The sequence below is a fragment of the Peromyscus californicus genome, unplaced genomic scaffold (genome assembly GCF_007827085.1).
Source record: "Peromyscus californicus insignis strain IS unplaced genomic scaffold, ASM782708v3 Scaffold_3__1_contigs__length_106647218, whole genome shotgun sequence".
NCBI lineage: Eukaryota > Metazoa > Chordata > Mammalia > Rodentia > Cricetidae > Peromyscus > Peromyscus californicus.
Window position 1 is genome coordinate 49,296,238 of NW_026294551.1, and position 11,172 is coordinate 49,307,409.

The following is an 11,172-nucleotide window of genomic DNA, read 5'->3' on the forward strand; positions in this document are numbered from 1 at the left end:
CTGACATGGTACTGGAGAGGTAACTGTGAGTCCTACATCTTGCAGGCAAGAGGAAGTCAACTGAGACACTGGGTGGTATCCTGAGCATGGGAAACCTCAAAGCCTGCTCCCACAGTGACTCACTTACTCCAACAAGGCCATTCTGGGATCTCACTCAACTTGTCAAACAGTTCTGAATAGGGGAATGAGGATTGGGAAATAATAGATAGGAAAAATAGAGATGTAGACGTAAAAGAAAAAGAGACACGGGATAGGTTTGGGAGGGCTCTGAGTCAATACTGCAGTAACCCTGAGTTTATTTCTCACAGCCTTTTTATAACCAAAGCAAGGGAGGCAAAAGACCTCCCCCTCTCAAGGACACCATGGTTCAAGGTACAAACAAGTGTAAACACCTCCTTAATTCTCAAGACATCTAGTGGTTGGGGATTTAGCTCAGTGGTAGAGGCAAGCGCAAGGCCCTGGGTTCGGTCCTCAGCTCCAGAAAAAAAAAAAGACATCTGGTAATGTCTTTGGTCAAACATCCTGTAGTCCAGCCTAAGAGAGCAAAGACAAGCTTGAACTCTCTGACCTTGAGTCAAGATGGAATCAAGAAACAAACTGGAGTCACTATGGGCTCCCACAGGCCATACCTACTCCAACAAAGCCACACCTCCTAGTGGTGCCACTCCCTGTGAGATTATGGGGGCTAATTACATTCAAACTACCACAAATTCCAAAAGCACATGGTTTTGAATGTTTCACCATAAAGAAATGATAAACGTAGAATTGGAAATATGGCTCAGTGGGTAGGAGTTTTTGGTGCATGAGAATCAGACCTGAATTTACATCCCCAACACTCAAATAAAAAAAGGCATGGTAAAGCCGGGCGGTGGTGGTGCACGCCTTTAATCCCAGCACTCGGGAGGCAGAGCCAGGCGGATCTCTGTGAGTTCGAGGCCAGCCTGGGTTACCAAGTGAGTCCCAGGAAAGGCGCAAAGCTACACAGAGAAACCCTGTCTCGAAAAACCAAAAAAAAAAAAAAAATAGGCATGGTCATGTGCCTGTAACTCCAGCACCATGTGGAGTAGAAACAGAAGGATTTGTTTCCCTTCTTAACCAACTGCACATTTCTACTTCCACTATTTTAATTACTGGGCAATTATATAATATTTCATTTTAACAAAAATTTCCCTAGTGAAAAAAGAGATCAATAATAATATTGATATTACCTACTACATAAATAATCTCAATCATTACCAACATGTGCAATTATACCATCATTTTCCTCTTACAAAATACTCTGCCTAGAGCCCCCTTCATGTCTCTGTTCCTCAGGCTGTAGATGAAGGGATTCAGCATGGGAGTCACCACTGTGTACATCATAGCCATGACAGTATCCTTCACAGTAGAATTATTAGCTGACGGACATAAGTACAGACCAATGAGTGTCCCATAGAACAGTGATACCACAGACAGGTGGGAACCACAGGTGGAGAAGGCTTTTTGGATACCTCGAGCAGAAGGAACCTTGAGAATGGAGGAGACAATTCGTGCATACGACACAATGATGAGCACGAACGGAATGACAAGAATGATGCCTCCAGTGATAAATATCACTAACTCATTAACATGGGTGTCAGAGCAAGACAGCTTCAGTAGAGCAGACATGTCACAGAAAAAGTGGGGAATCACGTTGTCCTCACAGAATGATAATCTGGCCATGAGTAGGGTGTGCAACATGGCATGGAATGTGGTCAGCACCCAGGACAGCAACACCAGACTCACACAGAGCTTGGGGCTCATGATGCTGGTGTAATGAAGGGGGAAGCAGATGGCTACATAACGGTCATAGGCCATGGCCACAAGGAGGAAGCTCTCAAGGTCTCCAAAAAGCAAGAAAAAGTACATTTGTGTCAGACAACCTGCATAAGGGATGGATGGTACTTGGCTCTGCATGTTCTGCAGCAATTTGGGCATTGTGACAGAGGAGAAGCAGAGGTCAGAGAAGGACAAGTTGCTTAGTAAATAATACATAGGTGTATGGAGATGGGAGTCCAGTTGAATGAGGATGATGATGAGGCAGTTCCCGAGGACAGTGGTGAGGTACATGGCCAGGAACAGGGCATAGCACAGGTACTGGTGCTCTGGGGGGATGGGCAGGCCCAGGAGGAGGAACTGGGAGGTGAAGGTTTGGTTCCCTTCTGTCATGCTGTGCCACCAGAATCTTTAAGAGAAAATTTACAAAGTCCCTTAAATCCAGATAAAACTGAACTCATTTCTATGATATGCAGTCTGCTAAGTGTTCTTCAATAATTGATTGCATCTTCATAAACTGAAAGAAAGTAAATTTCTTTTGTTTGTGTGTTCTTGACACACAGAGTCTCTACTTAGCCTTGGCTGGCCTGGAATTCACTGTATAGACTAGGTGGGCCTGGAACTCGGAGATCTACCTACCTCTGATTCCTAAGTGGTGGGACTTCAGGCATGCACCACCACACCTGCATTAAATTTCTTAAACTTAGCCCTATGACTAAGTCTAAGCCACTTGTCAGATATTTTCACTGGTAATTAGATACAGTGAGATTGGCTGTTATTTCCTATCTAAAACACACTCACAGGTGAGCCTATCTCCTGCTAATCCAAAAGCCATTGGATCTCAGTAGTTGGAGTTGGGTTTGTTTGTTTTTCCTAACAGTAACAACTGTTTCTTGAGACTCTGTACTAAAATATCCCCTCTTACAATTCTATGGCTATATACGTGCAAAAGTTTGCCTATTTCCACTGCATCATTTTATTTATTTTACATCCCAGCCACAATTTCCCCTCCCTCCTCTCCTCCAAGTCCCTCCCTCTGACCGCACTCCTCTGTTCCTACCCCCCAATCCACTCCTCCTCTGTTCTGTTCAGCAAAGGGAAGATTCTCCCATGGATATCAACAAAACATAGCATACCAAGTTGCCATAAGACTAAGCACCTCCCCATGTATTAAAGCTAGGCAAGGTGACCCAGTTTGAGTAGGGTCCCAAAATCCAGTAAAAGTCAGAGACAGCCCTGCTCCCACTGTTAGGAGTCCCACAAGAGGACCAAGTTCCACAACTGTAAAATATATGCAGAGTGCCTAGGTCAGTCCCATGTAGGCTTGCTGGTTGTGAGTTTGGGCTCTGTGAGCCCCTATGAGCCCAGGTTAGCTGATTCTGTGGATTTTCTTTGTTGTCCTTGACCCCTCTGACTCCTACAATCTTTTCTCCTACCCTTCTGCAAGATTCCCTGAGCTTCACCTAATGTTTGGCTGTGGGTCTACATCTGTTTCCAACAGTTGTTGGATGAAGCCTCTCTGATGACAATTGGGCTAGGCACCAATCTGGTCACATGAGATGGCCAGTTAAGACTATGTATCTGCTATTGCCAGGAGTCTTAGCTGGAGTCATCCTTGTAGATGACTAGGAGACTCCCTTCCATCGGGTTTTAGCTGACACTGAAATGCCCCTCTTTTCGGTAGTTTCTTTCAGTACTCTTCCCCTCAGGACTCCCCAGCTTGATCTCTCATGTTCCCATCCACACTTTGAAGTCCACTCAAAAAATCTCTATTTCCCCTTCCCAGGGAGATACCAGCAACCCTATTGAACACTCTTTGTTACCTAGTCTCTCTAGGTCTGTGTTTTGTAGTATAGTTACCCTTTATTTCACAGTGAAAATCCACTTACAAGTGAGTACATACCAGATTTGTCTTTCTGGGTCTGGGTTACCTCACTCAGGATGATTTTTTTTCTACTTCCATCCATTTGCTATAGCATCAATTATCACCTAAAATTCTTAGCTAACCCACTCTATTACCTTTAGTACTCCACCACCAACTGTTTATTGATTCTCTCCCTAGAGGTATAACAGGACTATCTTCAGCACAATAGAGCTCAAATGCCATGTACAACTCACCATGCCCTTTCCCAGGCTTCTCATCCAGTTTCTCATATCTCAGAGGAAGAAATCTTGTCTCACATTAGAGATCTAAGAATTTTCATTCATCCACTCATTCCCATCACCATCAAAACCTAATCCAGCAAATCCCAGAGCCTGTCATTTCATTTCTTTCTAAGCCATCCAAGCTCATTTCAATTGCCACACTGAAGCTGCCATTGTATCTCATCTAGATGATTTAACTGCCCTGTTAGAATATTTCATCTCTGTTCTCCATACTCTTTCAATCTTCTCACATTATAGCTGTCTGAGATGAAACTGAGCATCATTCTACTAAAAGTTTTTTTTTTTTTTGGTTTCTCCTCTTTCTCAATGTAAAGACAAAAATCCTTCCAAAGACAGTAAAGAAACCACTATCATCACAACTGATCCTTTCTTGCCTCCACAGTGTTGTCTGCTGCCATAGTAACTCTCATATTCCACTGTTATCAACAGTGGACTAGAAGGTCATAGTGTCTTGACTCTGGCCTACCACAGTTGCTGTTCCTGCTGCCTAGTGTCCTCTCTGCTCCCATTTCACTGGGCTTACTCTTTAAGTACATTATATGTGGCTTGTTCTACTAAATCTTTGGTTCCTTTTGAGGTAGACTAGGTATCATGCTCCCACTGCACCCCCTTTCCATGACACAACCAACAATGCCCTGATCCAGTGACTTCTCACCACGCTGTGTCCATGCAGGAAGGTTGTGTCTGCCTTCATCTTGCAGGAGGGCTATCTGGCATGCTGCCTGGATGTGAGCAGTTTCTCAGTACTTGTTGTGTGTGCTTGGGGCTAAGGCATATGTAGAAGCCTGTACATCTCCTCAGACTCACTTGCTTGGAACCATGTAGCTTTTTTCAGTTACAGAATTCCCAGTGTAACTTCAGGCCCACAGACAACATTAGTGTGCCCTATACACTATGATTTATTCTAAATAGACAACCAGACAACCTAGTACGTGTGGCTGCACTGGTGTTTTGTTCCTTAGGTAATAATATCCATATGATTCCTTGATATTGAGATGAGAACTACTAATTTGATAGGTGATTTGGAAAGAAAGAAATGAATAAAGGAAATTTTGAAACTCCATTTCAGTTTGTTACCACCTGTTTAGGTCAGGTGCCTCAGAGATAGAGAGACACTTAAGAAGGCTTTTAAGACACATGAGAAGTTCCTCCCTTGAAGAAACACAACTGAACCCAGTTGCTGCATTTTAACCTTATAAATGGTATTTACTCTAGCCATACTAACAGTTTTTACATTTAGACATCACCTTCCAGTGTTGAAGTTGGAAAAGCATCAGTGAAATTTTATGTTATAACACCTATCTCAGAATGGAGTTTCCCTGAGAAATGAGCAGGATACTCCTCTGATATCAAGGCAGTTAGGAAGAACCACAAAGCACAAGGACACTGCTTGCAGAAAGTCCCATTGATCAAGTTCCAGGGGTTCAATAATGGTGTCTCATTTTCCTCATATGGTACCTGTCAGTCCTCAGTCTGAACTGCACATAAGAGTGACAAAAGGCTTAGATTTAGTCATGGGACTAAATTTAATTTAGATGGGAAATACCTCTTTATCCTCATGAATTCTGATTCTGATGAGTAAGTCTTGTGTGGGTTCAAAAGTCTACATTTTAAACCTTCAAATTTGCACTCAGTGATGCTAATCCTGCTGGACTGTAGACCACACTTTGATAGGTTAATCATACAGCTCACTTTTAAAAATACAGATTTTCACACTGTCCCCCAATAATTGTGATTATAACCTCTTTGAGGGGGTAATGTGAGCGTTTTTAAGTTCCTTGAATATCGCTGCTGTGAAAACCAGCCTCCAGCAGCTCAGGGATTGAGGGGATCAAACAGAGTTGGTGGACTAATCACTCAACTGACTTTTCCATCTGAGGGAGTAAAACGTAATTCTCTAGGGCCAGCAAGGAAGGGGTCTAAACTTAACTCTCTGGGGCTGGCAAAAACAGGAAACATACACACACACACACACACACACACACACACACACACACACACACACACACACCTCCAACATGTCAGGATCTCACCCAGGGTGCTGATGAATGATAAGCCTTCAGCAGGTCAGAGAAACTGAAGAGAAGATGCAGAGCAGGTGAACTACTGGACAGACAAACAGACACAAGAGGACTTTTCTGAGGACCAAAGCTCAGTTCTTCACTTTATTATTCTTACTGTTACTTGTTCTACTCTGATTTTTTTCTGTTTTTCTGCCCTGATGTTTCCCTTCTGTCTCTCTTGATGTCTTCCTTCTAACTAACTTTATTTTTCCCTTACAGTTTACATGTCCCAGCAAAATCTTTCAAGCACTATAAAAATTACAATGCAATTACAATCTATTTTTAAGAGAATAATTACAATGAATACAAATAAAATACAACATGCTTTCCCTATCTCTTATATGATTAAACATTTTGTGTATTACATGTAAAAAACAAGATGTTTCAAAAACCCACATACATTTATACCCAAGCAACTTGTCATAGATTAACAGAGTCTAAGCAAGCAAAGTATTTTTTCATGCCCAGTTCTTTTGCCAGCAAGCTGCATTTTGTCATTACAAAGAAAGGACCAATCATTTTATTATTTATCTCAAAATGTAACCTTATAAGAAATCTTAAAAGACACACGAATCTAAACTTTTATATATAAAAAGGAATCAGTCATCTCTACTAAGATCCTCAGGGTACATACCTATTACTCAAAAGTTTTTTCCATCAGAAAGCTGAGGACAGAAATGGGCATAAGGAATTAATCTTCACCCTTGATCACCAACCCATCCTAGCAAGAAAGGTACATCAGCAAGCAATAGCCAGGCTACCATTGTTCCTGCCTCTGACCTCAACAAGTCCCTCACTCAGCTATTAAAAGTATGCCCTTCTAAACTTTAAATTGTTTTCAAAGATTTTCTACTTCAAAGGCACTAGCAAAAATATCTTAACCAAACCTTAAGTCATACTTAAAGCTTTGTTTTAGCTATGATGTACCAAAACCTGTGAACATATCTCTCAATATTAAAAGAACTTAAGCTAACTTAGCTTCTGGGACTCAATTGTTTTTCTGAATCATTACCCAAAACCACAGTCTACACAGCTCCTCCAGAGAAACTAGCTATGTGGCATTTCCTTGTTCTTATTTTCTATCCTCTGCAGCCCCTACTCTATCAGGGGCGGGGGCAACACCATATCATGCCTTTACCTATGCAAAGACAGTGCAGTTGTAAGAGACATACTGGGGCCAAGGGTCTCTGAGCCTTGCCTATCTGAGATTCACCCATCAGTGCCTGGCATGTTGGTGGGCCAATCCCCTGAAGTCAATTGCTGCTCCTCTGACATAGTCACCAACTCTTGAATAATCCAATATATAACAAGAACATCTGTATAAAATGCCGACCTCACAGAGATGTCACTATGTTCAAATGATATAATCTTGTGATAATATATTGCATAGTAATACTAATGAATACTATACTAAAAATATATGTTGCAACATCTAATCAGAACAATTCTACAATGTGGAAAATACCTGGGAGGCACAGAGATGGAAAATATATCTGGAAAAACAAAGTCTTGCAGAATATCACAAGACCTGGGAGATTAAGACCTTCCAGTTAGGGACATGAAGGCCCCAGCTCATTCACCTTCCTCCCAACTTACCCAGAATGTCTCAGGGTGACTCCAGGGCTCTGGTCCAAGATCCTGTTCCCATTTATTCAGTATTGATAAAGGAAAAACAGCCTCTGTAGTCATCACCTGTGTCTCTACCATCCCTGCTCACATTTCTCATTCTGCTCATTCCTGGGACTAAGGGGCTCTGCATCCCAGAGGAGTCTAGATCCTGGAGGAACTCATTAAATAAGACAAAATAATTATTCAAGACCTCTCTAGGACAAATTCTCTTGGAGTCCTGTAGCAGTGACTGATTAGTCACTGATCATGTGTTATTGTACTTTGAGGGCCATGGGGATAGCGAGCACCTCAGAGAGATGCTCTTTGTCTGTCTAGGGAATCAGTAGTTGTCCTTTATGCTGGATCCTGAATTTGGGGAGAATAGTTTGAGAGGCCTAAAAATAAACAAGGACCTTGCTGTGAAGACTCTTAAATATCTTAGAAGCATTAAAGCTTAGGCTCTAGCCGGGCAGTGGTGGCGCACGCCTTTAATTCCAGCACTCGGGAGGCAGAGGCAGGCGGATCTCTGTGAGTTCAAGGCCAGCCTGGTCTCCAAAGCGAGTTCCAGGAAAGGCACAAAGCTACACAGAGAAACACTGTCTTGAAAAAAAATGTTGAAAAAAAAAGCTTAGGCTCTATCATATGAACAAAAATCTATCTGTGGTCTTTGAATACCACTGTGAAAGAGACATATTTCAGAAATATTTCAAGGGTAGCAAAATATTTCACTACAACCAAATTCCCATAAAACATATTCCAGCTAAGAGAGAAACCTTCAACTACAAGGACCCAAGCATATGAAGACACACAGGAAGGACAGGAATAAGAGAAAAGAGAGACTCTACCACATCCTGTTCAATTCTTCCTCCAGCCCAAAGAAAAAGGAAAATGGATTTGTATCTTATTCAGTTACTTCTGGCTTCTAACTTCTCTAGGAAAAAATCATAATAGTGCCCTCCACCATCATCCTAACCAGTCTTCTTAGATCTTAGATACCTTCCCAGTGTCAGCTTTTCCATTTGATCATTGTGATAGTTTGAATGTATTTGGCCCCATAAACTCACAGGGAGTGGCACTATTGGGAGGTGTGGCCTTGTTGGAGAAAATGTGGTCTTGGCGGAGGAGGCTGGATGACATACCCCTTCAATCCAAACCTTGAGGATGGAGAGCACACCTTTAATCTGGGCCACACCTTCTGTTGGAAGTGTGTCACTGTGGGGTCAGGCTTTAAAGTCTTTTTCTCAAGCTTCACTCAGTGTGACAGTCAGTGGACTTCCTGTTGCCTCTGAGTCAAGATGTAAGACTCTCAGCTCCAGCACCACATCTGCCTGCATGCCACCATGCTCCCTGCCATGATGGACTGAACCTCTGAACTGTAAGCGAGCCCCCTCAATTAAATGTTTCCTTTATAAGAGCTGTCATGGTCATGGTGCCTCTTCACAGCAATAAAAACCCAAACTAAGACAATCATAAGATTATAGTTGATACTTTTAATGTCCCATTCTATACTTATCCTCTGTTCTCTTTTCATCATTCTTCAGGAATATGAATCTTCAATAGTACTGCCTTCATTGAATTGCTAGAATAGCTGCCTTTGATTTGTTGACACAAAAAAAAGATCCTATGGTTGGCTTTATTCTCTTAGTAATATACACTTACATTTCTGATTCTTTTAGTTGTGAATTGACATTTCACTGTCTGTAGTACCATAGTTTACCCATTAACCTGACAAAGAACGTCTTAGTTGCTCCCAGTTGGGGCAATTACGAATGAAGTTCATATAAATAAAATTCCTGGAAATTAGATATGATCTTTTTCTTCACTGTATACAAGAAGTATTTTACTCCTTGTTAGCTATGATTAAATTACCTCAGGCAGTATAGCAATTCCTTCTTTACTTTTGGTTCAGAAACATCAAGAGCCCCCAACTTGTTGGCCAGCAGTCTCACTGTCTAATAGAATAGAGTCAGTGAGTAATGTTTATACATGCTCTTTTTTTCAAATGTTATCAAATACATCTTATACAGTGTCAGATTCTCATCTGTCCTCTCTTAATCCAGACATAGCTATGGCAAGAAGTTCTGCAGACTTCAACCTGCTCCACATAGAGCAGTGGTTCTCAACCTTCCTAATGCTGTGACCCTTTAATAGAGTTCCTCATGTTGTAGTGACCCCCCAACCATAAAATTATTTCCATTACTATTTCAAAACTAATTTTGCTACTGCTTTGGATCATAATGTAAGTATTTTTGGAGACAGAGGTTTGTCAAGAGGGTCACAACCCACAAGGTTGAGAACCACTGATGTAGGGTTTTGGCAGGGTTACCTCAGACCTGTTTTGCCTGGTTTTTTGTACCCTAGCATTGGGTTCTTATGGTTCCATGAACTGACACTCACACATTCAGAACCTGAAACTGTAGGGGAATTAATGCCTATGGGTCTACTCTTAAATGTGGGTGCTAGATGCTAATGTCTAAGTAACTCTTAGTGGTGGCTAAATAAGCTACCCTATAATTTGGTCTCCCTTTTCCCTATTTAATGCATCCTATCTCTCACTTCTCCACACTGAATAAAGCTCTCAGATAATGCAACTGGAAATACGACTTTTCTCAATATATGCTTTTAAGTTTCACAGACTAGAGAGCATGAATCATTTCAGACTGAAAAATAACTCATGAGTTATTATGGCATTTGTGGAGAAAATAAAGCTGCTTAGAGTTTGGACATTTTTCCTGTTGTTAAAACATTTTAGGAGGCATCAGACCACATTACTTTGTCTAACTTCCATCCTGTAAATCAAGGAAAGAGATCAGCTGAAATATGACTATGAGTCCATCCAAAAGCAAGGACAGCAAAGAAGAATGGAGTGGCATAACACAAAGATGAGAAGGTAATGCAATGAATCAAAAAAGAAAAGCCCAGAATGGCTTGAGGCATCATTGTTGAATGGTAATTATAACTTAAAGTTATATATAGGCAAACGGCTTTTAAATCCTAGTTAAAATTTTCCTGAGTTTTAACCAAAACAACGGAATAGAATACAGTAGGTTCAATTCTTTAAGTCAACCCATGAGTACATGGACAACATAAATTAGAGTCCATGGGTTTTTAAAAGAGGACACCAAGTTGGGTGGATATAAAAGTGGGGAATCTCAGAGAAATTGGTGAAAGGAGTGAATTTGATCAAAATACAATGTATGAAGTACTCAACAAATCAAAATATTTTCTAAATAATTGAAGTAACTAAATGACCTGCATAAACTAACAGTTGCAAAATAGCACTTAAAACAATACTCATATCTCTCTTGTCACTGATAGTGAGATGCCTCCAGTAGTGTCCTTTGAAGTCTGATACCTACACCTAAGATACAGTTTTCAGCCCTTTGGCTAAAATCAAATAGATGAAGTATCTATTTCTGTCTATTGCAGTGAGCATTTTTATTTGAAGTGGTTCTTCAAATTTAGCAAATGTAAAGCATAGCTCAATAAAACTTCAAAATTAGAAAAAAATCTAGCCACACTGTTTGGGTCAAATCTGTAA

The 11,172-nt window shown here is 41.1% G+C and overlaps 1 protein-coding gene across 1 annotated transcript; it reads right to left on the reverse strand.

The window, feature by feature from the left end:
• Window positions 1–1,248: 1,248 nt before the first annotated feature.
• LOC128121868 (olfactory receptor 1468-like) lies at window positions 1,249–2,187 on the reverse strand. Its single transcript, XM_052756916.1, has one exon. It carries the CDS (start codon window positions 2,185–2,187, stop codon window positions 1,249–1,251), a length of 939 nt encoding a protein of 312 aa, XP_052612876.1.
• Window positions 2,188–11,172: the final 8,985 nt, after the last annotated feature.

Excerpts from the sequence above, each read along its gene's own strand:
- LOC128121868 (XM_052756916.1), bottom strand. The coding sequence starts at position 2,187 with ATGACAGAAGGGAACCAAACCTTCACCTCCCAGTTCCTCCTCCTGGGC.